General features: G+C 45.1%; 2 protein-coding genes across 3 annotated transcripts in view; both read left to right on the top strand.

Moving 5' to 3' along the window:
- The window catches only part of FANCD2 (FA complementation group D2), a 54,261-nt gene extending 29,107 nt beyond the window's left edge, over positions 1 to 25,154 (top strand). Inside the window, exons 26-44 of one of the 2 annotated variants that reach the window (XM_050904929.1) lie at positions 660 to 768; positions 2,686 to 2,784; positions 5,528 to 5,637; positions 7,083 to 7,229; positions 8,376 to 8,492; positions 9,314 to 9,442; positions 9,641 to 9,756; positions 11,373 to 11,486; positions 12,039 to 12,166; positions 13,535 to 13,634; positions 16,007 to 16,129; positions 16,905 to 16,998; positions 17,570 to 17,641; positions 19,204 to 19,242; positions 19,918 to 19,992; positions 21,118 to 21,192; positions 24,166 to 24,312; positions 24,864 to 24,938; positions 25,062 to 25,154. In XM_050904929.1, coding sequence (XP_050760886.1) covers positions 660 to 768; positions 2,686 to 2,784; positions 5,528 to 5,637; positions 7,083 to 7,229; positions 8,376 to 8,492; positions 9,314 to 9,442; positions 9,641 to 9,756; positions 11,373 to 11,486; positions 12,039 to 12,166; positions 13,535 to 13,634; positions 16,007 to 16,129; positions 16,905 to 16,998; positions 17,570 to 17,641; positions 19,204 to 19,242; positions 19,918 to 19,992; positions 21,118 to 21,192; positions 24,166 to 24,312; positions 24,864 to 24,938; positions 25,062 to 25,139 — 1,947 coding nt within the window. In that variant the 3' untranslated portion in view covers positions 25,140 to 25,154. Of the gene's footprint in view, positions 1 to 659; positions 769 to 2,685; positions 2,785 to 5,527; positions 5,638 to 7,082; positions 7,230 to 8,375; positions 8,493 to 9,313; positions 9,443 to 9,640; positions 9,757 to 11,372; positions 11,487 to 12,038; positions 12,167 to 13,534; positions 13,635 to 16,006; positions 16,130 to 16,904; positions 16,999 to 17,569; positions 17,642 to 19,203; positions 19,243 to 19,917; positions 19,993 to 21,117; positions 21,193 to 21,265; positions 21,350 to 24,165; positions 24,313 to 24,863; positions 24,939 to 25,061 lie in introns of those variants that run through there. The other variant, XM_050904931.1, reaches the window with a different exon arrangement.
- A 103-nt stretch (positions 25,155 to 25,257) lies between these two features.
- On the top strand, positions 25,258 to 25,803 carry BRK1 (BRICK1 subunit of SCAR/WAVE actin nucleating complex). The gene is made up of 3 exons (XM_050904943.1): positions 25,258 to 25,397; positions 25,486 to 25,568; positions 25,657 to 25,803. Exons 1-3 carry the CDS (start codon positions 25,280 to 25,282, stop codon positions 25,681 to 25,683), a joined length of 228 nt encoding a protein of 75 aa, XP_050760900.1. The 5' UTR covers positions 25,258 to 25,279; the 3' UTR covers positions 25,684 to 25,803.

The raw sequence follows: 25,803 nt of genomic DNA, 5'->3' as shown, positions 1-25,803 counted from the left end.
CTTTCTTGGAGATGCTCAGTGCTCTACTAGAAAAGGCTCTAAGCAACCTGTTTAGTTAATGCTGCTTTGAGCAGGGTGTTGGACTAGAGGCTTCCACAGGTCCCTCGCAAACTCAGTTGTGATTGTGTGCTTTGTTCTATACCTCTGTGAGCTTACAGAAGGGTGAAATGCAGTGCCTTCAAGCAGATTTGGACCATGTATTTGCGAACATCAATGGTCAGTGGGAATGTTCCCTGCTGGGGTTATTCTGATAACATGAGCTATTTCAGAGTTTGTGCAATTCCACATCCCCAGTCCTCCCTGTTCCTGCTCTTCTCCCAGGACTGCGTCTTTCCTGGCAGACCTGGGAAGTGCCAAGGGGTCTCCAGAGCCACAAGCAGCACAGAAACCTGGCGAGGTGCTGTCTGCTAATTCCTCTTCTTCAGTTAACATTAGACCTGTAGGTGTTGCTCTATTGCTTTTTGTATATTGCACCAATTATGTCCATGTTCTCATGGGCTTCTGAAGAATTTTGTTCATGCAGTCTGGATCTGGTCACACAGGCCACTTGTGCCGTGTTGTGTGCTTGTTCAGGACTTGAGGATGTTATTCAGAAAAGAAAAAGTAGTAAAAGTGAGTACAAATCTCCCTAAGTCAGTGAATTTGGTTTGTATGTCTAGGTTGTAAATGCCTTCTGCCAGCAACAGGATGCTGAGATGAAGGGGAAAGTTTTGACTCGATTACAGAACATCACAGAGCTGCAGACTGTGCTGGGAAAATGCTTGGCAGGTGAGTATGAAACGTTTGTACGTTCTGGGCCTGTACCAGCTGTGAAGTGAAAGGGATTGGCTTAAACAGCAATGGAGGAAGTATATGGTAAGACATACTGCATTTTTACAGTGGCCTAAGAGTTCATGCGTGGACAGCTATTGTTTTTAATTTGTCTCAGTCCAAACTGCCCTTCTCAATCATGTCCTCAGTGACATCTCTTTGACTGTTCCCAGGCAGACTTGGCAGAATCTGCCTGAGTATGGTGGGTACTGGAGTAAACCAGCCTCTATCCTAAAGAAACAGTGTGTTTCTCTAGTATTCAGGTTGTAACAAGCTGTTAAGGGATGTTATAAGAATCCGCTGCCTCCAGCTGCTCTAGGCCCATGAATTCCTCCTGCCTAGCTGCTGGAGCCCAGTGTGGAGACCCTGAGGTTTCTGTCCCAGGCCGATGGACACAGCTACACAGAATGCCACAGACAAGGTGCTGCCTTCAACAGCACCTATGTATAGGACTCTCATAAAACATAAGTACAGACAGCCAAGTCCCCATCCTGCTCTTCAGCTGGTTAAGACTGAAGTTCACTAGTGAAGGCACACACACGACACACTCCAGAGTCACAAGCACATGAACATTCACAGATCCCACAAGTATTGGCACAGCCCCTCTGTCTGCCCAATAGCCTGCCCAGATCCCAGGCCCTCTAATCTGTTCCACAGGTCCCCTACTCACCGGCTATTCCAGCTTGCTGCTGGCTAGCAAACAGACTCACACACTCGTCTCACAGGCACAGGCTCCACGCACGGTCTGTGTGACCTGTAGTAGAGATGCTCCCAAGAACTATGGCACCTTTAACGACTGACGCTGAGACCCTCGCTCACTCCAGTTGCTGACACCGCAAGCCCAGGGTGATCCAACTCTAGTTGCTGGCCCAGTATTTACTCACACAGGTCTCACCAGTAGTTGGCATTTAGTCCTTGTGGCACGTGCACACGCACACACAGAGGATAGTAAGATTACACTGAAATATAGTCAAGAAAGTAATAAGAAGATAGGATAGACTGCAGTGATCAGGCACAGGGTTCAGTCAGACAAGCGTACTGATCGGACAGTTCTACTGACCAGCAATGCTTTACTCATGGCCAGTCTCTTGTACATTTTCTGCCCATTCCCTTCTTTGTTCCTCCCTGCCCCACTTCCCTGCATATTCCTTCATTAATTTGCATAATTCTACCCTTCCCCCTCAACAGAATATCCCAAATCCTCAAGTTCCTCTTTTTCCCTCCCATCTTATCAGTTACAAACTCCAGGTGTCCATTCCCAAAGCCGTGCCTGGAGTTTCTTAATGGCCTATCAATTACAAACTGGAGACTTTTGGTCTTTGGCATTGTCTCCATTATCCCTTGTCTACCAGGTTTGTGTCTGTCCTTGTTTATGGCTTCCCCCTTTACTTATTATCTCCTTTTACACTGAAAAGGTCTTTGATAAGATAAACATAGTGAAGAATACACTGTCACCTTCCACATACCCTTACACAAGCTATCCATTAAGAGCTGCGTTTGTAAACCAACAGACTAACTTCATCTGAAATAAAGTGCAGCCTCAACACCTTTCTGCTGCTCCAAGAGCACTACAAGGCCAGCGCAGAAAAAGCTCTGACATGCTAGAACAGCCTTTTAAGCTTCACCAACATGGACAGGTGTCCAAGGACAGCTGAGCGCTTGTTATCCTCCCTTGCTGGAGGAATGCAAAGAGCTGTAATTCCAGTGCAGTGCAGGCATATGATAAGGCTAATTGGCGCTAAATGCACCTAAGCATAAGACCAGAGGGACATTCACCAGGACAGTGTATGGTACTTCCTCTAGATACGTATCTTGCCTGTATTATGTCATTCAGGAGCTGAACTAACCTAATTTCTACATTTTTGGCTCTTTCAGCAACCCCTGGCTATGTCCCACCACCAGCTGCTTTTGATTCTGAAGCCCTGGAGGCCGTACCATCCATTAGTGCTGCTGGTCCAGTGAGAAAAAGGAATGGTAAAGAAAGTTTAAAACATTTAAGCAAACAGATGTGATGTGGGGTTTGACTGCTATATTGCACTGCAGCCATTGCACTTGTGTGTGCATAAAGCACAGAACTCCTGGCAAGGTCTATCTAGCTTGAAATCTTACCTGATCAACTCCTGTTGCAGCTGAAGTGGAGATGTAAAAATATCTTGCTCCAAACAGGTGTTGGATATTCTGTCTCCTCGGGAAAGCTGATGCTTAGCATTTAACAGTGAAAATCCAGGGCTCTCATTGACTGTTTTCACCTGTCAAAGTATTTTTTGCAGCAGTAAGTTGTTCTGCCTTTGATGGGTTTGTGCAATTGTCTGGTTTGAACCTGTGGCTTGAGCTGCCTTGCAAATCCCTGACCTTTAGGTTGTACCTAACTGATCTCTTGGGAACCTTGTCATGGCTCTACTGCACAAGGAAGTGCTTCTGTCATCCTTTCCCATGGCTAGCTTCCACAGAGAAGAAACAGAACTTGCCTTTCAATTTTTCAAGCTGAAGTAGGTTTGCTTTGTTCTTTCTGTCTCTAGTTCTATTTCTAGTTTAGATTAACATTTCCTGGGAACATGTCTGCCTTTGAGCCAAACTGGACAAAAATTCACATTCCATTCAATGAAAACAACTGGAGGAGGCCACAGATTAGAGCGCCCTTTTCTCCTGTGCCAAACCCATTCTGCAGGGACTGGACCTGTCACATAAGAGTGATTAAGGCAGAAGGAGAGTTATGACTATGTTCTGCAGACAAGAGGAGGATCCATCACTTCAGATACTTTATTTTGAAGGAGCAGAAGTGCTCAGACTAGTAAGCCCAGACCAGACCGAGAGATTCCTGAGCTTAGCTTGTCTTGCCTACAAAAAAAACCCAGCTGAGTGCTGTGACCATGGGTCGCAGCCTTGAGAACATACAGTTTTGACACCAACCTTGCTCCTTCTTTAGGTGTTCAGCATCTCATTGTAGCTGAGCTAAATTAAATAGTTTCCTGCCAACAAATAGGGGAAGGCTTCACTCTCCCCCTCACACCTGCACTCTCAGCTGCCTGATTTCCTGCCCCGTGTTATTACATGGTAGCTATTTTGGCTATTTACTTTTTGTGAGGTTAGTTTTTTGCTATTTTAACAACTTAACTGCTTAACCAGTGCTCAGGCTTCCTGAGTCAGTTCAAGGCAAGTGTCAGGTGTGTGTGGCTGGGAACAGGAGAAAGAGGTAGTAGGAGGAGCAGGACTACCCCTGAGCTATTAGATCAGCTCAAGCACTGTCATAAAATCTAGCCTAAGACTATTCCTCAGAGGAAAGGGAACAAGGAGTTCCTTAGGAGAGACATAACATATCAAATTCACTTTCCAGTCTGATTCAGAGGGTTTATTTATTATGACATGGAAGACCTTCTCCTGTCTGACTCTGCTCTTCCAAAGATAATGCAATAAAAGATGCAGCTTCATTGATATTGTTTCACTTCATCTATGGCCGGCCCCCAGAAAGGATCACAGAGATACAAAAGCAGAAGTCTCTGATGCTCATCAGCACAGCAGTTATAAAATGGCAGGTGAAAGCGTATGCCAAACTTGGCACTTGTTGGGGATTTCCCTGAGCGTTCCCTTCTCCAGGTTGCTTATGAAGTTGAATAAAACCGATTCCTGAAGGACTGAATGGCTGATTCCATCTGAAAAGTGCACATTAAGTACTACCCTTTGCTGCTTCTCCTCTAACAAGCTTTCAGTCCAAGAAAGCACTGTTCCAGTTCAGTTCTTTAACAGTTTCTGGTGTAAAACCTTGTCAAAGTCTTTTTGGAAATCTAAATCTCTTGTGGCTGATGGATCGCTTTTATCCACGATACCAACACCCTGGCAGGCTAGTGAGGCAAGGTTTTCCTTTGCAGAAGCCCTGCTGACTTTTCCCCAACACACTGCATGTCCATGTGCTCAGTGATCTTATTTTTTATTGTAGACAGCTCTGCCGTTTTCCCAGTGATGGAGAATAGACTCAACGGGCTTTAATTCTCTGGATTCTCATTAGATCCCTTTTTATTACGAGGAATTACATTCGCAAGCTATTGGTGCGCTGGCACTGTGGCCAGTCGCATTTGAAATGCCACATTTGAATTCCTTTGAGGATCTTGTGTGAATGTCACCTGGCACTGGTGACTTATTGGCTGTCTGTTTGGTCTAATACATCCTGTGCAATTACTCAAAATCAATGTAGTTTCTTTGATCTCTCTGCTACATAGTCTGTCAAGTATGAGAATCTCCCTAGTGTTATCAGCAGTGAAGACCGTTGCAAGGAATTCATTGAGTTACTCTGCTGTTGGCTTGGCATCCCTGCAAGTCCCTTCTATAGTTGTGTTTTATCTTCCTTTTCCAGGGCCTCTTCCTTTCTCAGTACCGTGTCTGAGGAAGAAACATTAATTTTTGGTTCAAGCATTTTTTAAGATGATGTCCCACTCATTTTTGCAATCACTTCATAATGTTTAAACTACAGTAAAAACAGTGAGATTTGCTTTAATTTCTTACTGTGATTTTATAAAAGAGAAGCTGGTTGTGGGGGAGCCCCTAATCCATTTGACTCTCTATTGGACCGTGATCCTGGCTACAGATAACACACATCCTGTGCATGCGCCATGCTTTCTTAGGGCTGATTAAAGAACAGCTTATGCCATTTCCCTGGCTGCAAGGGCTGTGTACTGTTGAGCGCAGCGTAGCCTTTGTTTCTGAAGTTGCTTTTCTCTTTAAGGAAGGAAGAAAAAGACTGATGGCAGCAAAGACAGCTCTGCAGGTCGTTCTCAAGCAGATGACAGTTCTGAGGGAAACCAGCCTGATACTGAGCTGTCCGAGCTGGAGAAGGTAGGTGTATACCCCTGGGGACTTGCAAGAAAGAAAGACTAGGAAAGGTGACATAGAAGCATAAACAAAAGCTTTGAGAGAGGGGTTGTTCATTTCAAAAGTTCATCACAGTCAAGTGGTTCAATTCTGCTTTCTGACACCTGCCTCCCATCTGAATTTTGACAATTGTCTGCTGCAGAGGCCAGCCACTCTCCAGCAGGCAGTGTGGTTCAGGGCAGTGCAAATGTGCAGGGCTGTCAATAATACTATTAGTTACTTTCTGGTTAAGACTATGGAAGGTTTCTATTTTAAGCCAGTGTCACATCTCAAATTACTGCAATAACCTGCCATTCCTAGACTCAGGTCAGAAATTGTGAGATGAATCTGGAAAATACAAACCCTGATAAGGACCATATCTCCCACTGATTCTAGTCTGCTCAGTCATGGGTGCTCATTTTGCAAATTTTCCTTGAGGTATTTAATCAATGTATTCATGTTAAGGCATCTTTAAAATTATCCATTTTCATCACATGCTAAGAACTATTTCCCGAGCCTATCAACTAATGAATTATTGAATTTTATTTCTTGTTCTTTTGAATAAGCTTTTACAGTATTGTCATCATGTCTGGAATGCAAGATCTGTGCTGGCTGAAAGAGAGAAGCTAGGGGAGTGTGCCCAGCTTCAGGCTCAGCATCCTGGGGGCTGGGATCTCATAAGCATCCCACAAGGCCCCACATCTACCACTGTTACTGATAAATGTTATTCACAGTCCATTTTATCAATTTCAGGCAGGCAAATATGCTTCTACTTCCCTGCTATTGTACAGACATGATGAGTCAGATATGATAACAAAGTCACTTAAGTTGCAGGGAATAAGCAAAGTCTCAAATAGTTTTGGGGAGGAATGTATCTGATCTTTCTTACTTAACTAGAATGCTGGTCCCAGACTGGTCCTTAGATGCCGTGCCCTGCCCAGGGTGACAGACTACAGAAATCCTGTTGTGAGCCCCATGTAACATAAATCGGCTCCTGTGACAGGGTTGTGTGGAGTGAATCTCTAAGAACTTACAGATTGTCAACCAGAGGCAACAGAACATCCCATAGTTTACCATCCTGGTATTTATCAAAGACAAAAACATTTGCCTTCATCTCTCATGATGCTTATGGTGCAAGTTCAGAATGGGTTTCACAATGGCCACTGATTCGCAGAAAGGAGATAGCAAAGATTATTCCAGTTTCCTAAGTATTTTTTTTTCTAGAAAATTTTTAGTGACTTGTACAGTCAAATGAAAATGCTTCTGATTCTATGTGCTTGTCTCTCTACTAGCTATCGTGAATTCTTCTTAGTCTTTTTTTCAACCTGGCACAAAATATAGAAATCTGTGTGAAAGAAATAGCTTTATTTGAGCTAGAAAGTCTTAGAGTCTTGCAGGTTGCAACCTTTATTCTTCCATTTACTTTTCAGACTGCTGCTGAGAGAGAGGCAGGAAATCCTCTGGCACAGCTGCAGAGCTATCGCCCGTACTTCCGAGAGTTAGACCTCGAAGTGTTCACTGTACTCCACTGCGGGCTGCTGACAAAGTCTGTCTTGGACACAGAGATGCATACAGAGGTGAATGGAACAGCGTGAAACTGTACTGACAAGGCTTTGTGTAACTGCCTCTCTCAGAGGCCTTGGCCCTTTCTGTTCCATTAAAATGGACAGAAGATTGATGTTAAGATGTGTTGGTCCAGGGCTGTGAGCTAGGTACCAGGAGAGAATTTGCCCCCAAAGAAACCCAAGTACTTCAAGGCACTGAGATAAAGAGCACTTTCCTGAGAACAGCAGACATGTAGTGTAGCAACATTAAAAACAAAGTAATATAAATGTTGCATAAAAGGAAAAAAGATACAGTATAACATGTATAGACCTAATGGCAAGAAAGGAGCTTTAACACTGAACACTGCTAAGCTGTAGGATGTTAAATACACTAAGAGGCGGCTTGCCTATTAAAAAGAACCTATGACATTTAAGTAAAGCCCATGTCGCAAAAAGGCAAGTGTCTCAAGGCATCAGCAGATCAGAAACTTAGCACAAATGTGGGACTGGTGTTGTGGATGTGCCCCCAGTGGGCAGGGTCGTATTTATCATCTGGGAGCTTATATAAAACTGCATTGCTATGGATGTGGAAAGCAGAAGCGCTTAATTTTGTTACCCTCTTTGTAGGCAGGCTGAGTCCATCTGGAGTCTAATTTTGTTAGGCTACAGTAAGATTAGTGAAATGTGAAAAGGCCATGGCAGGCTGGAGTATAGCCTGGCCTGCTCCAAGGACAGCTGTCTCTGTGCATGCAGGTCACAGGCCAACTGGAAGACTCTTTGACAAGTCTCTTGGGCTATGTGGCATTATTTCAAATTACTTCTTGACTATTACTCAATTGGTGAATTTTGTGACTCTTCAGGCTTAAACCTCTTTTTATCCTTAGGAGCTTATTTTCAATGTCAATGTATATAAATCAGTTCTCTCTCAGTAGTTAAGTGTTACTGACATTGCCTCAGCTATGTTCAGAGCACCTGGTTTGCTTCACGCTTTGAGTAACCAGAACCGATGCCCCATACCTGCAGTGCGGGAGACATAAAACCCTAGCATCTACCAAATAGGTCCCTGGCTGAGGTTAGCTAAGCCTGGAATCATAACTGGAAACGGAGGGGGTGAACTTGAGCTTCAAGGCACTACGATTACGTGCTGGGTCCTGGGATTGACTGTTCTTGTAATTGCAGGCTCGTGAAGTTGTGCAGCTGGGGCCTGCTGAACTTTGTTTCCTTCTGGATGACCTGTGCTGGAAGCTGGAACATGTGCTGACCCCGGGCTCCACAAGGAGAGTGCCCTTTCCAAAGGCAAGTGCAGCAGCAGCCGATGGGTCTAGACCTGGGCTGAGGCAAAGCACATCAGTGGCCTCCAGGCCTTTCCTGAGAGAAACGTTTTGTAGAATTATTTTCATCCAACAGTTAAATGGAAGTCTGATGCCCAACTGTGTGTCAGAGCAGCACTTGCTCTTTCAAAAGTGACTTCTGTACCACTTCTCTCGCTGAAGTGTTTACAGCTTCTGGTTCTCTGCATGTCTCAGGAAAAGGTATATAACTGAGGCCTTATAGCCTCAAAACTCAAGTGACCTTTTTCCTAGCCCTCCTTGGGGAGACTGGCTCTGCTGTTCAAGAAGCAGCTCAGGTTAGGCAGGCCAGATAGCTGCCGGATCCGGGTTTCTGCTTCTTCTGTAGTCTTTAGAGGAAAACCCTGAGTGCAGTGACTCCTTGTATTCCTGGCTGATGCTTTCAGGAGGAAAGTAAACATGTGTGGCCCATTGCATTAAACTATGAGAAATTCACTACAACCTGATGGACTCCATCATATTCAGTGTTCTTTCTTGTCTTTCTACCTATCTTAATTCCCGTGTGCAGAGGCTGTCTTCTCTTAGTGTTTGAGTAAAATGTAAAAGAGCTACATGTCACATCAGTTTTGTTCTTTTCATCGAATGTTATCCACTTGTCTGAGTTGGTGCTGGTTGTTCAGCAGAAGCCAACTTGCTTATTCTGTGACCCTTCCTGACAGAGTGTATGACATCAGGAATTGCACTGCTCAGAAGCAGTCCAGGAGGTAGCACTTGATGCGATGTTATTCTCAAGTAAGGTTGATGAAGTGACTTTTGGGTTTGCTGCAGGAAAGAGGCTACAAGGATATTGGCTTTTCCCACCTGTGTCAGAGATCCCCCAAAGAAGTTGCTATGTGTGTAGTCAAGCTACTAAAGCCACTGTGTAATCACATGGAGAACATGCACAACTACTTCCAGGTCAGTGGGCAGCAATTTTGACTCAAAAAACTGTCAAGTTTTGTTGCCTTTAAAGGTATTTTTGGTTTTGTTTGTGAGAAAAAGGGAGTGGCATTGTTTTCTTCAGGTTTTTTAAACATGGAATTAACGGAAATGGATTCTTGTGCCATTATCTTTCCTTGGAATAGCATTTAATGAATTATTTGTTCTGTATTAAAGGCAGTTATACAAAATCGGGGTGTGGAAGATGACCCAGGAGTGAACAGCCAGGAGCACCAGCTGATGTCCTCTTGTTACCAACAGCTGTTACTAAGTTTTCGCTCCCTATTTGCTTGGTGAGTTTAAACAAAAGAGTATATAGTCGCCTAAATGAGCAAAATCCATTTATTGCTTCCTCTTCTTGTTCCTTTTCTTTAAAGTGTTCGTACCCAGCAAATGGCCTGTCAGCCATGCAGAACAACACGCTGCAGTGGCTGGAGACTTTTAAGCACTTTATAGTTGTGTCAAGCTTCATTGCCTGATCCTGAGCTGAACTAAAACTGTAGGTGATTAACACTGAATGCACGATGAGGCACTGAACTGGCTAGAATTCAATGTGCTTTCGGATCAAAACCAGCGTAAGTGGCATACTGGCACACCTAGTTGTGCAACTCCCATTCTGCCTAGGGATCTTGGAATTTCTTACTCAGTAAGTCCCCTCATCCTTTGCTAAATTGTCACTGCCTGAATCCTGAGCAATGAAAGAATTTCTTTTGCCAGTGGAAAAGGATGAATGTGTACTTCATTGACGAAAAGCCTGTGCTGCTGATGCACTCGAACTGGATTCATAAATGCCAAACTCAACAATGCATGTGCAGCCTGGATTTGACCTCTGCATCTGCTAATACAATCCAGGGTAGCATCACAGAAGTTTTTTCTGAACCCTAGTTTAGATCTGTGTGCGGAAAGTACCTTCATACTTAAAAAACCAGTAGTAACTGTGTAAAAAGTGTGTGAGGTCTGAGGTCTGCTTCTCCTGTTGGCCGCTACTGGAGCCTCAGGGACCCTGGTCCACTCCTGACTATTCCTGGATTGGTCATTTTCTCATTAGCCAGTATGAAAGTTGGTTGTTCCTGAGTGTACCCATCTTGTAGACCAAAGAACCTAACGCACTTTGTAACCACAGGCAGCTCAAGATCAGTTTTGCTGTTTAGTTTGGAGAGTAACATAATTCTGTTTTGCTGTAGGTCAGGCAGCCATATATTGAGGCTAGCTGTCCAGCCACTTAAGTCCCACAACCAAATTACAACTCCTTTTACATACATTTAATCAAGCCCTCTTATATTACCGATTGTTAATTGACTTGTGTGTTAAAGGTGCACTTGAGCATTACCATTATCAAGCCCATGTATTCCGTCTATATATCTAGAACATGGATGCATCTGAGCCTTTCCAGAATGCATATCCTCACTGAATGATTTCACAGACACCGGTAGTTCAAAGAATTAATGAAGATCTCTACAGTTTTCCTCCCTGTTAGGCTCCTACCTGTTGTTCGAGAATGACCAGCCACCATCACTGCACTTGCACAGCAACTGTCATTAGACATCCTCTTTTTTTTTCCGGTCTGCACAGCATTGTTTTAGTACATATGGACCTCCGCTTATGTGAAATGACCTGTCCCCTCCTAGCCAGGTCTGCAGTATCACTGAAAAGTTAGTATTGTGTATGCACAAGATTTTCCGTTCCCTGAAAAAGATAAAGTGTGTATGAACTAACTTTGCTGTCAAAATCAGTTTTCAGTTTTTTGTGTCCCCTTATAAATTTCATATTGCAGGGTTCTTCTTGCATATCGAGCTTCTTTATTTTTCTTGTTGCAAAAATATGCCCAGATATGCTTTTGCATCTGATACCTCTCTTCCTTCTAGTCTAATGATGAACTGGATTATTATTTTCTTTTCTTCCCCCTCAGGAATGGTTTTTCTCAGCATGAAAATACTGACTTGCTAAGGTCAGCTCTCCAGGTGCTTGCAGACAGGCTAAAGCCGGGAGAGACAGAGTTTCTTCTTCTTGAGGAGCTGATAAGGTAGAGTCAGTATTTCCCAAGCTCTGAAAGGGATGAATTTCAAGCAGTTTTCCCTGTTTTGTATGGACATTATGGGTAAATGGGTGTTTGGGAGCTCTCATAGAGACCATACTGCCTTCAGAGAGCTTTGTATCTAATTGAATGGCAGTGCGGTCAGACCTAATGGAAAGGACCTACTGGATTATAAAATATGCATTAGTCTATGGATCTTATTCGTTTGCATGCTGTTTGAGACTAGGAGATTAGCAGGATTCACAGAAGGAATGAATTTGGTCTGGGTAGTTAAAATGCCTACAGGAACACTAGGCAAAAGCAGTACATAAAGGTGTTGCTAGACTTAGAGTGACTGGGGCTTGAGAGAAGTTTCTTGGTGACTGAATTTTTATCTACTAGTGGTTGAAGGGTCTTCAGAAGAGCACTGCCCGAGACAAAATACTGGGCTAGGGAGACCTTGGATCTGAGCTGGTCTAATACTTCCTTTTTATTTATGTGTTTCTGGGAGATGAACCTATCTACAGTGTTTTTACCTTTTCCCTTTCCTGTCATCCCCAGTGAGAGTTTTCACTACCTACTGAATTTCCAGCAGAGTGTTCCCAGCTTCCACTGTGCGTTCATCCTCACTCAGCTCCTGATTGCCATTGCTGAGAAACCAATGGCTGGCTGGAAGAAAGAGAAAATGGGTAATGTGTGAAGAACCTCTAATCTCAGATTAGTTTTCATGCTGTCCTTTGCCTGTAAATCTTGGGTTCTATCTCTGGAGTGCATCTTTTGAGGGAGAGATTTCCCTTCGGTATCCTAGTAATCTCACTGGATGAACAGTCCTAGCAGTTAATGAAAGGAAAAGCAGTAAAAATATTGGAACCTCTTTGGTGTTTGTTTTGCTGTGCCTCAGTCACATGCAGGAAGGCAGACTCCAGCTCTCTTAGCTGGTGTTTTTAAAAATCAGAGCCTCACAGCTTTTAAGAGTTCTAAGAACAAGCCTGCTGTTCAATTTTGGTACCAGTTTAATCACTGATTATGGAGGTGATCATAGACTTAATCTGACGTAGCTTCCTAGTGTAAGTACAGATGTCTGTGACAGCTCATTTCCAAAAATTATGGAAATGAATTGCAAATCCAGCTGTTACTTCAGAGCAGAGAGAGGAAAATCTGTATGTTCCTAACCCCATGCAACAAACGTTTTCAATTAAGAGAGCTCTTCTCGGGGATTAAGACCCGTTCTGTAAGAGGAACAGCATTCAAGCAGATAAGGCATAGACATGCTTGCAGGGAATATACAAGAAAACTAGTTGGTGTCCACTTTGTTACACACTGAAATAAAGACTCCAGACACAGTCACCTCTCTCAGCCATACCTTGTCATACTAAGACACCTCTAGAATTTGTCCTTCTCGGATCCCCCCAGCCACTCAGAATTGTAAGTTCCCTACTTTGAGATTATTTTACTATTTTAAACAGTCCCACATGGGGAGAACTGCCCACTGAGTGTGGCAGGGAATAACCAATTTTAAGTAATAATTTCCTGTTTTTAAACATTTCTGCAAGAGAGAAACAGGTTTGTTAGCAGTTTTGATTTAAGAAATCTGTAAACTTTAAACTTGCCTGTTCACATTTATTACTATAGCGCTGTGGCCAAAAAGTCAAGTCACTTGTTATTGGAATTCCATTTCTAGAAACGGATGCCCTAAGGGTTGCATATTGCCCTAATTAAAAACAAACAGTTGGCAGACTGAGGAGATACCAAACAAATAATGCTTAACGTAAGTTTGTCAGGTAGAAATGGCCAGAGATGGATCATGGTTTTGATATGAACAGGTATTCCAGACCAGGAACACACAGGATGTGCATATATTTTATTGTCATGATATATGTCCTTGTGGCCTTACTGCTTTTTAGGGGAAATGCTTTCTGACTTACCAAAGTTTAGGCATATTGAGGGGTAGTGATATTGTGATCTTTCAAAAGGCCATTTGGACACACTGCCTTTATATGGAAGAAGGAAATTGTCTTGGATTCTTCCTTCAGTGAGTTATCCCTTATCTTTTACAGCTTCACTAGCAAAGCAGTTCCTCTGCCAGTCATGGGCGAAGCCCAGCGGAGACCGAGAGAAGGGCAGCCAGTTCAACAGTGCGCTGCATACTCTGCTCTGGTAAGGCTCGAGCCATTGCCTCAAGCATGCCGAGACACTCTTTTTCTAATAAGTGCTCTTGCTGCAGAGGAATGACTCCTCTCAGTCATAACCCTCACACTTACATAGTTTGGCCTAAAGCACTGTTTCTATAGCATTGAAAGACAGTGAGTGATAGCAAGAATTCTGTTAGCCATTGGCCATAGAAGCATGTTTGGACCTTATGTTTGCTAGACTACAGCTTGTCAGTGTACATCAACACATCTCTACATGTATGTGTGCATACATACACATACAAGTGTGGATCTGGACCAAAGTGTCTGGTTTTGTTTTCACGAAACTGAAAGCAAATCAGCTCTCGCTAAGTCAAGGAGAGCAGGACTGAGTATTAGGTGAAATACAATCACAGAATCACAGGATGGTTGAGGTTGGAAGGGACCTCTGGAGGTCACCTTGTTCCAACCCCCCTGCTCCAGCAGGGTGACCTAGAGCAGGCTGCCCGGGACCATGCTGGGCACAACCCTCTGAGCTTGGCTGTTCAGCCAGTTTTAATCCACCTCACTGTCTGCTCATCCAGCCCATACTTCAAGAGCTACTCTATGAGGATCTTACAGGGAGACAGTGTTGAAAGCCTTACAAGTCAAGGTAGACTATATCCACTACTCTCCCCTCATCTACAAGCCAGTCATTTCATCAAAGGTTACCAGGCTGGTCAGACGTGACTTCCTCTTGGTGAATCCACACTGACTACTCCCAATCACCTTCTTGTCCTTCATGTGCCTGGAAATGGTTTCCAGGATAGTTGTTCCACCACCTTCCCAGGGATCAAAGTGTGGCTGACTGGCCTGTAGTTCCCTGGGTCCTTCCTCCTGCCCTTCTTGAAGATAGGAGTGATATTTGCTTTCCTCCAGCCCTCAGGCACCTCTCCCAATCACCATGATCATTCAAAGATAATTGAGAGTAGCCTCACAATGACAGCAGCCACCTCCCTCAGCACTCAGGGACTTACGTATGTCCAGTTTGCTTAGCTATTTCCTAACCTGATCCTCTTCCACAAAGTCTTCCTTGCTCCAGACTTACCCCCGCTCTGAGGCATGGGATTTCTGGAGGCCAGTTTTGCTAGTAAAGACTGAGGTGATGAAGGCATTCAGTCCCTTCACATGTACCTCAGCCTTTTCCACGTCCCATGTCACCAGGCCCCTGCCCCATTCAGCAGTGGACCCAAATTTTCCCTAGTCTTCCGTTTGCTACTTATGTACTTTCAGAAGCCCTTCTTATTGCCCTTGACACCCCTCGCCGCATTCAACAGATTCAACTCCAGGAGAGCTATGGCTTTCCTAACCACGTCTCTGCATGCCTGGACAGTGCCTCTATATTCCTCCCAGGTGATCTGTCTCTGCTGCCACCTTCTGTGTGCTCTCTTTTTGTGTCTGAGTTTTGCCAGGAGCTCCTTGTTCATCTATGCAGGCCTCCTGGCATTTTTGTTTGACTTTCTGCTCTTTGGGATGGACTGTTCTTGAGCTTGGAAGAGGTGATCCTTGAATATCAACCAGCTTTCTTGGACTCTTCTTCCCTCCAGGCCCCTGCCCCATGGCAAGAAGATCCATGAAGAGGCCAAAGTCTGCCCTCCTTAAGTCCAGGGTTATGATCTTGCTGTTTGTCCTGCTCCCTCCTCTCAGGATCCTGAATTCCACCATCTCATGGTCACTGCAGCCAAACCTGCCTTTGACCTTCGCATCCCCAAAAAGCCCTTATTTTTAAGTGTGAGGTCCAGCAGAGCACCTCTCCTCATCAGCTCTTCTGTCACTTGCGTCAGGAAGTTGTCATCGATGCTCTCCAGGAACCTCCTGGATTGCTCATTGCTGTGTTGTCCTTCCAGCAGGTGTCATGGTGGTTAGTCCCCCATGAGGACCAGGGCTTGCAAACATAGGGCTACTTCTAGCTGTCTGTAGAAGGCTTCATTTACTTGTTGTTCCTGACCCAGGTGGCCTATAGCAGACACCCACTACAACGTCACCCATATTGGTTGGCTCTTTCATCCTTACCCGTAAGCTCTCAGTTGACTCATCACCCATCCTCAGGCAGAGCTCCATGCATTCCAGCCGTTCTCTCACATGAACGGCAACTCCTCTCCTCCTCTTCCCAGCCTGTCCTTCCTAAATACAAGATTGAGGAAATATTAAATCCAGGTTTGTTTCAGATCATGGTAGCTTTTAATGACATTACTGTGACAGTTCTAAGTATTGCTTTGGATTTCCTACATATGATTGCCTTCGGCATAAGAATGGGCTTGACAATTTTAGGCCACATGTTGCAGGTAGGGCAGTGTTCAAGAACTTGCTGTGTTATTCTGCATAATATTTACTGATGAACTAAGCTGGTTTTGGATTTAGTGTCTACCTGGAGCACACAGATAACATCTTGAAAGCTATAGAAGAAATCTCCAGTGTTGGTGTTCCTGAACTGATCAACTCTGCCAAAGATGGATGTTCTTCTACTTATCCTACACTAAGCAGGTAATTACATCAATAGAGACTTTGTGTTTCATGAGATGCGCAATGGCAATTTCTGCTTTTTAATATTTAATTTTATTTTGTGGTCTGTTATGGTTTCATGTTAGTACTGCTGTGGACTACTCTGGGCATTTGTAAACATTCTTTTGGCAGTACACAACGGGTTAGTACATGGTTAGCTTTCTGTCAAGGTGGAATGGCCTTGTGCATTAACACAATGTTGAGTTTATTATTTGTGAGCCATTTTAGTTGGAGAATGAACTGCTGTCTGTTGTCAGGTATGTTGCCTCCTTCTGTGCTACTGTGGTGGCACTCTAAAAGTCAGCCTCAGAGGCCTGGGGTGGCTGTAGGCAATCCTGGGCTGGTATGCAGTGTGCAAAAGCACACTCATGGTGTTTCTGCTCTTACCACAGGAATTTGGAAGCATGGTTTACACAGGGATAGCCAAAGTTCCTGCACTTTGGAACTACCAAAATCATCTTATGCTGACAGCCACAAACCTTTTGCTGTGCATCCCCCAGAGCCACAAAGAAGTGGGTGGTGTCTATGTGTGGTTCATACTGGGGAAGTGGTAGTGACTTCCCAGGATTCTCCATCTGTCTGGGCAATGGGGCTGGGCTAGACATGCTTATGAGTCCTAGGGTCAATCTCCTGTGATTTCCTATTGAGAAGGATGCCCAGCTGGGTAACCTTCAAGTTTTCCACATTGTTCTGGGGACAAGAAGCCTATCTGGATGCTCAGAGCTGGCTTTTAGTTTTGTTCTCACTCTCTCCACAGGCAGACATTCCCGGTTTTCTTCAGAGTAATGATGGCTCAGCTAGAGAGTTCAGTGAAAAGCATCCCAGCTGGGAAACCATCAGACTCAAGTGAGGTAGGAAAATAAAGGTACTGGACTCTTTGAGGGGAAGAAGACATAAGTTAAACTGTACAGTACGATAAAGATGTATAAATTGGAAAGGAATCTGCTTCTGAACTTTGTCTAGGACATGCAGTCAGACAGCTTCATTCATCAGCCAAAACTGATATACAGGGTAACATATAAGTAGCATCCTTTTTTTCTGGTTTGTACCATGCGAAAATCCAGTAAATCCAGCAGAAGCTATAACCAGAAAACAGGTAGTAATCAGCAAAATACTAAGCTGTGCAGTTGGTCTGCACGCCTGTGTGGGAGCACAAAATTATTTTGCAACCACGAGCTGCTCTGAGAGCAAGGAAGCATGTTAACTCTTAGCATTTTAAGCCATGTGAGCACTGATCAGGCTGGAATTGCCATTAAGTGGTTTTGCTGTGATAAATCTGCCTGTGGTGAAGCTTTGTTCCTCTGTCTTCAACAACAACAACAACAACAACAATGCTTTGGGTACAGCAAATGCTGAGAGAGCATCCAGCAAGGTGAGAGGAAATATACCATCTTGAGTTATTGTCCCCTTGCATCCCAATAGGTGCAACTGGAGAAGCTGCTGCGGTGGAACATTGCTGTGCGGAATTTCCATATCCTCATTAACTTGGTCAAGGTGAGGTTCTGGTTGTTTTACTGGCTTTACCTTCAGATTCCCAGCAAAGCCCAGTGTACCCTGGTTCATGAGCACAAGGGAAAAACATGAAGTATGGCTGAATAGTGGAACAACCTGGAGGTGGTAAATAAAGGCAGTTATAATCTGTGTGCAAGGTTTCCATTTAGCTTTCACTTCAATACTACTTAATTCTTACAGCCTGCACATCTTACTAACATAGTTCTCACACAAATAATGTCTGCACAAAGACAGGATGATGTAAGGAAGTGCAGAAAAAGGACTGAACAAACACCCCAATTCCCTAGTACAGTGTTTTGTGTCTGTCAGAGTCCACTGCCAGCTGTGGAAGAGGCAGATGGGAGAAGCCCTTCAGGTAGATCTGGAATAACATCTGACAGAAGGAAACATTCTCCTGAGGTACTCAGCTGAAGGCAGGCTAATACTCTGAACAGGAGGCTTGGATTCCTGTCTGTAACCTGCATTCAGTGCCTATCTGGTAGCCCTCAGCTTCACTTGCTCTTACGGTAACATACAATCTTCCTTTGAATCCTGCTGACAATTCATGTCATCCTGTGGTGATGAACTCTAGAGGCCAGCCCCACTGGATGAAATATTCCTTTCCATCAGTTTTGGAGTTGGTACATTCAGTGTCACTGAGTGTGATGATGTTTTGGGCAGAAGGCGATAGGTACAGCTGCACTTTTCTCCTTGCTTAGGTTGATCGTTACTGTTTGCTTTTATCATATCCAAAGTGATGACTGGCAAGTCCAGCATTTACAAGTTCAGCTTATGAGCTCTGGTGAATTGAGCTGGATTCTTCTATACAGCAGCATCACTGGAGCCCTACCTGTGCTCCAGATGCCTTTTGAGAGCATAAAGGGTAGAGCTGGACCAGCTGGTTCTGTTTCGCGATCCATAGCAGCACCACGGTACCTTCACAGCTCTCACTCACATCTGTGTGTTATGCCAGTTAAAATGTTCACTAATTAGTTATAGAATTGGTCGCTGGCAAAAAATATTTACGCAAATGTATACCAGATTAAAGCCTTCAAGAGAGCTGAGACCGTCTGTTCCATTTCTTTGTTTGCTGTTGGACCACAGCTGTGGGTGACCTGTGCAGTGACATCTGGTGTCTTTTGCCAGCTGGCACCGTTAATGTAATAGCTTCATTAGTTCCTCCAAAATACATTATTTTGCACATCTCAGTTTTGCTTCGTCCATTATGTGCTTACTTGCCCAGCAGCTGGACTTGGGTCTCTTGGGTCCCAAACTATTAAGAACTTCAGACTTGTTGAGATAATTTTGTGCCATCTGCAAAAGGTGCACCTTAGATCACCAGATAGCCATCCTGCCAAGTACTTCTGCCTGACAGCCGCTACATTTCACGCACTTACATGGTGTTCCCTGTTGAAACTTGAGAATGGATGTTGCCTTAGAACGGCTTTCACACTTTAATGAAGGGTATGTAATGAAGGGCTATTTTTAATTGGCTGCTGTGCTTACATTGTTTCCGTTAGACTTGTGGGCTGATCTGGCTCTCTTTTTTCCTCTCGCCCAAGTAGGTATTTGACAGCAGGCCTGTACTCAGCATCTGCCTGAAGGTAAGCAAGAATTCAAAATAACTGAAGAGAGCAGTTTAAGTACCAGCTTTCTTGAATCATTGCCTCCAGTGGAGTAGAGTGGTTACTGAATTCTCTGGAAGAAGCAGATACTGTTTCTTATACCTTTAACTGTCTTCCACTAATCCTCATCGTATGGCTCGACCACATGAACTTAGTGCAATTGGCATTACTGACTTTAGACCCTTTCCCCTCTCTCCTTTCCCCATGGTACTCCAAATGAGAGGAGACATCACAGCAGACAGGTCTCCCTTGGAGCCCAGAAAGATCATGTGTCCCTCTGCAACTCTCCCTTTTCTGGCTAGGACTTTTTTTTATATCTATCTATCTATCTATCTATATCTATATCTATATATGTATGTTCTAACACTTCGTGTTTAGTTCAGTTTTATTCCCAATTTGCTAGTGAATAAAAGCAGGGATGTATACCATGATGAGACCTTGTCCTTCTAGCCTGTCTTTGCAGTGATTAAAGTGGGACCCTTTACTGATCCTGTATATTCCAGTACAGCCTTCACATGAATATAGTTTTTTACTAAGCAAGAACAGTCTCCGGGGTAGCTTGAAAGAATGTATCATTATCTTATCTGACTTCGTGATGGTTCTTTGAAAAGGAATTTAAATTTGCCTTCTGATATATTTATCATTCTTTTATAGTACGGCCGTCTCTTTGTAGAAGCGTTTCTGAAGCTTGCCATGCCTCTCCTGGACTACAGCTTTAAAAAGCACAGGGTAAGCCTTTTGGAGACAGAACTGTCTGGAACCAGTTGGGAAGCATGACTGATGCTTCCTAGAAGGAGATTCCTGTCTCTGGTCACGTGTTGGCATGACACTTGTGACACTTCATGACAAATGTGTCTAATGTCTCCAGCTGTGCTCTACCCCGTTTACTTGCCCGTCCAGTGCTCTCTCAGCACAGAGATCACTGTTTCCCAACTTGCCATCACTCTTCTGGTTGGATGGCCTCACTGTTAGCAAAGGAAGCCCTTTCAACCTCCATCTCCTTTGAAAGTTATTACCACAAAGGTCTCACTCGCAGAGTAGGAAGCTCACGTGAGCAGTCAGGTTGGTGAAGGCTTGTGGTCCAGATGGACAGTGACATTGGTGTCTTTGCAATAATTCTTGGAGCTTTGAGCAGGACAACATGCATGAGTGCAGATGGACAGGCCAACCTTGCCGCACTACATGACAAGCAAGAACAGTTCACTTCCCCTGCTTTGCTGCAAGGCAATCCAGCTTTGCCAGTGAGACTCATTCTTTGGCTTAGTCTTCACAACTTGTCTCTCTAATAGGTAACTCCTTTCTATTGCAAATGTAAGATCTGTTCTCATGGATGTTTGAGGGAATGAGGTTATCAAACAGATATCTAGTCATTGCCACTGGACAACAGAAAGTGCCACATAATTTGCTCAATAGAGAGGACTGGTATCCAGATTTCACATTGGATGCGTTACAAATACCACAATCTAGCAGTATGTTTTATACTTTTCCTCTGGTTCCCCTATTTCAGAAGGTTGTACTCAAGGCAAGATGGGACAAAGTTGTCTTGATTTTAATTGCCCCACTTTCACTGATATGCATTCATTCCAAATTCTGATTCAAAATCAGTTTCAGTTCAAAGTGCTTGGCCTTATGACATGTGGTCGTACTTTTATTACCAGTTACTTGACTTAGATGCACAGTGCCAGTCTCCTATGGCTTAATCCTGTTCATCTGATGTTTTCTGCATACGTGTATCATATCTCTATCCCATAACCCTTTGAAAGGATTGCTAGGACTAATACTATTTCATTATTCTTGTTTCCCTCACGGAGAAATCCTTTGAGAATGATTTGCTGGTCTACTTATTTATTGCAGGATGATGTGCAGAGTTTGCTGAAAACCTTGCAGCTGAGTACCAGACAACTTCATCACATGTGTGGCCATTCCAAGGTAAGATAAGTTCTAATTGCAGCACAAACTCCTGCCCTAAAAATGATTTATTTCCCTTCCACTGCTTTTCCAGGGCATAGGCAGGTTCTACTTGCAGACTTCCAGCAGTGTCTGTACAAGCAAAAACTGAGAGGAGGAGAAATAGCCTTGGTTAATGGCCCAAAAGTTGAAGTATTTGATCTGGAAGTGGCTGGCTTGGATGTCAGATCAGGTTAGCATACTCTTTTTTTTTTTTTTAGGACAGAGCTTCTTGACATCTTTGGTTGTTGCCATCTGTAAGAGGGTGTTTCTGAGGACACAAGCTAAGACCTCAGAGACCTTGCATAAAGTATAGATGCCAGAGTGGTAATATGGGAGAGAAGTTTTGGCAAAGATTAACAGCCTTGTGAGTCAGAAGAATCAGCAACAGGAGGCGATCAAGGGTAAAACCTTACTCAAAGTCCTCTTGAGGTGCCTTTTTGGCATTGTTATGTTGATACTAGGGAAGAGGGCAAAGGGAGGGGAGGAAGCTGGTAACACGCAACCAGTCTGCCGGTCTCTCTGTAGGAGACTTGGGGTGGGAAAGAAGGAGAGGATTAACACCCTGCTTACAGTGTGGAGAGCCAGTGCTTGTCGCAAGAGAGAATCACATGGGAAAAGGCAGTTAGAAAGAACATCATGTGTGCTGCTTTGTTCCTGTTAGACTCCTAAGAGATTCAAGAACACATGTCTGAGAAGGGAGCTTTGCCAAAGTAGTTGAAGGGAGAAAGCCAGCTATTAGTATGGCTCCCCAAGCTAGATTTGCTACCGATTTAGTCCAGAGCTGGCATCAGGAGCATAAAAGTCTAAGTCTAGCTGGAGATCAGCACAGGCCATTGCAGCTATCAGCATAGGGGAGAACGGGAAGCTGGCACAAACCCTGGAGATGTTAAAAAGTCCTTCTCATGTTTGAAAGTGAAATCCTCATGCCTGCTTTAAAGTCACAATTCACCTTATAAACAGGATAACATTATTGCAGCTTGCGATGTCTTGTTTGTCTTTGCACTTGACTAGCATTTTTAAGTGCTGTCCCCCATGGCCCCTGTTGGCATATAACTGCAGTTAGTCAACACCTGTGTTTTACCACTGCTCTTCTCTCTGTTGCAATCTGAGTAGGTCTCTGTGCCAAATCATTTTTGCAAGAATGAGAAGGCAGCAGCTGAATCGAGGCAAATAAATGTACGCAGTGGATGCTCCATACCTGTTTGAAGAGGAGTTGACACCAACATTTGTTAAACCAGTCTTGATTTCACTTTCATACAAAACTAGTAGATGCTCACTGACGTACCATGCAGTGTTACCTAAGATTTGCTACTCTCCCTCAATATGAGTGTCTTTAAAAAGAACCACACAGCAGACAGTAGCAATCAGCTTCGCCTATAATTTCCTAAGGATTTGTCATTTACTCTTTCACACCAAGCCCCTCTTCTGTTTGCATATCTAATGCTGGACATAAGGACAGTTCCTGGAGACAGATTTTTGCAAATGCCGTGGTACTTTGTTGAGTCTCCAAACTGCCTGCAGACAGTTGGGCAGGTTCCAAGACCCAGGGAGCACTGTGATTGTTGATTGTGTCATTAGCAAGGTTTTCCCTGATTTAGTGCTGATGATTGCTAGGTCCTGCCTGTTACAGGCTAGAGAACAGATTGCTGTGGGTACTCAGTTACCCATTCCCCGTTGGCAGAACACGAAGCAAAGCAGTGTCCCTCTTCCCAGGCATGTTGAACTCTTCCAAGAAATGAAGCTGATGTGATTTCAGAGTGTTGCTAATGAGAGCATCTTAATGCAAGAAGGTTAAAATGTATTCTCATGAAAGAGGAAAATACTTATGCACAAAATAATTGTTTATAGCTCTTGGCAAGTTGTCTGGTTTAGCAGTGACTCTATTCTGTACTGCAGATCCAAGCCTAGCAGGAAGAGATGCTCACCCGGAGCTAAATCTCACACAATACCTGGCATAGCTGCCCTTCCTCAGCTGATTTTTGCTTACAGCAATTCCATCTGTTCCCTTCTGTCCTAGTTCTCCAAAAGCCAGTGCTTCTTTGGTGAGGGCAGGTTGGCTTTGGAGTTTATAGTGCACACACATTCCATGTAGCTAGTGTACAGGAATTGGATCAGACACTGAGCAAGAAGATTGTCATTTCAGTGGCTTATTCAATACCTTTCTCATTCTTTCTTCTCTGTGCTTGGGAATTCAGCAATTTCCTGACATGAAAATCCCTGCAGCATTAGTTTGCAGCTTGTGGCTATCAGCAAGTAGCTATCTCCCTTCCTAGGGTAGGTAGTTTTGCAGTCTGGCCACTTGTAACATTGCTTTTTGCTTTGGACTGGACCGGTGTGGTTGTCCATTGCTGACCTCCACAGTTAACTCTGCTATTTCACCAGCAATAGCTTGTACATGAGTCAGGCTTACCCAAACATTATCAGCTGCACACACCACCAGCAGCAATGCAGCTTCCAGACATGCGTGTGCAAGCAAGCTGTGGCTGCCATGAGCGAGATGGCAGCAGTGTGAGATCTGCGCATGAAGAGCTGTGCGTTGGTCTTGGAGAACAGAGCAAGTGACGCCAGTCTGTTGCTGAGATGATGGAGCAAAGGAAAAGCAGACTCTCAAATTCCCAAGGGTCAGCAGAATTCATCTGACTTGTGTAGAGGAGTTACTAGACTCTCTCTAAGGTTCATGAGAAAAGCTGAGGCTCCTGTTTTTATCCAGTGTGGACATGGCTGTTTAGATTGTTGCAAGGGATCATTTTGCTGCCTTAGACAAAATGCTTACGTGAGTTTTATTTTTTAACAAAAGCTATAAAAGAATTTGGCCAAGAAATGACATAATCAGGGGAAGCTTTGTGGGGATCATGTCCCATCCCTCCCACCTGTATAACCAACGGCTTTTTAAATAGCCAGAATACTTAGGCAAGAATCAATCATAGTCGTGTTTTACTGTTTCATATTTAGATTTGCCAAGACATTGGCCTGACCAACCATGTGCCTTTGTTGAAGAAGTCACTGGAACAATTTGTATACCGAGTGAAGGCAATGCTGGCATTCAACCACTGCCAGGAGGCGTTCTGGGTGGGCATCCTTAAAAATCGGGATCTTCAGGTAAGAATCACTGTCCTGCCGGGGGCAATTAAAACCTGGGAAAGGACAATGCTCATCTTGCCCAGACAACTGTAACTCTGCCCTTGTGTGTGGGTACAGCTCAAAGGCCAAATCCAATGTGACTGTATTACAGTCATGTCTAGTGCAGCAGAAAGAAGCGTTTTATTTCAAGATTAAGGGCCTGCATCTCTGGGGGCTTCCTTGCAGTGAGGCTCTCGCACTGAAGCAGTCCGTTTTTATTGTTTGTAATGAATGGGTATGAGGTATCCTTCCTCTGCTCGGTGACAAGAACTACACGCAAAGAAGGGAAGAGGTAAAGGTCACTTGAACACCTCTTCGCACACTCTCTTGTGTGTGGCTTTAACAGAAGCCACTTCTGGCTGTTTTCTTCATCTTTCACTGTAGAAGCACGACAGTCGAAACAAAACCTGCTTTTTACTCAAAAGCTTTTTATTTAAGATGGTAACAAAATGCTGCTTTCTTCCATTCCATCCTAGCACACTTTGGCTGCTTCGCATACACTCAGTGCAGATCTTTTGCGTTCAACTTAGGGAGAAGAAATTTTGTCTCAAGCCTCTGAAGAGAGGGACTCCGATGAGGAGGACTCCGCAGAAAGTCCTGCTGAGGTACTCCTTCACAGGCGACGCTGCCTGCTGCTTTGAGCGACTTGGTTGAAACTCTTGTTATAATGCAAAGGGGGCGGGGGGGGGGGGGGGAAGCTTCGGCTCTGACGGCGGCGTTCCCCGCAGGAGCTGAGCGGGAGCGGCACGAACGCCAGCGACGAGGAGGGCGCGGCCGGGCCGGGCCCCTCTCCCACGGAACCCTGAGACACCGGGCGGCGGCGGCGGGTGGGGCCTGGGGCGGCACCGGGGGCGGCTCCGCCCGGCGACGTGCGGGGGGGGGGGGGGGGTGTGGTGTGGGTGGGAGATGCGCAGGCGCGGTGTGCGCCGCGGCGGCGGGGGCGGCCATGTCGGTGCAGGAGGACCCGGTGCAGCGGGAGATCCACCAGGACTGGGCCAATCGCGAGTACATTGAGGTGATCACCAGCTCCATCAAGAAGATCGCGGACTTCCTCAACTCCTTCGGTGAGGGCGCCGCGGCGGCGGCGGCGGCGGGGGGGTGGTGGCGGGCCGGGGCGGGCGCCCGCGGTCTCTCACTGCCGCCTCCCCGCAGACATGTCGTGCCGGTCCCGGCTGGCCACCCTGAACGAGAAGCTGACGGCGCTCGAGCGCAGGATCGAGTACATCGAGGCCCGGGTGAGCAGCGGGGCTCAGGCGGGGCGGGGGGGCGGCTCGGCCCGGGCCCGGGCCCGGCCTTGGCTGAGGCGTTTCCTCTTCCCGGCAGGTCACCAAGGGCGAGACGCTGACGTAGGCCTGGGGCGGCCCCGGGCCCCCCCCCACCCCGCCGGAGCACCGCCGCCCCGCACCCTGCTCGGGGCCTGCCACCACCGCCGCCTCTGCTTGTGTTGCCAATAAACCGCTGTGCTCCTGC

This window comes from Gymnogyps californianus, chromosome 13 (genome assembly GCF_018139145.2).
Source record: "Gymnogyps californianus isolate 813 chromosome 13, ASM1813914v2, whole genome shotgun sequence".
Classification (NCBI taxonomy): domain Eukaryota; kingdom Metazoa; phylum Chordata; class Aves; order Accipitriformes; family Cathartidae; genus Gymnogyps; species Gymnogyps californianus.
This window is presented reverse-complemented; position numbering and strand designations above follow the sequence as displayed.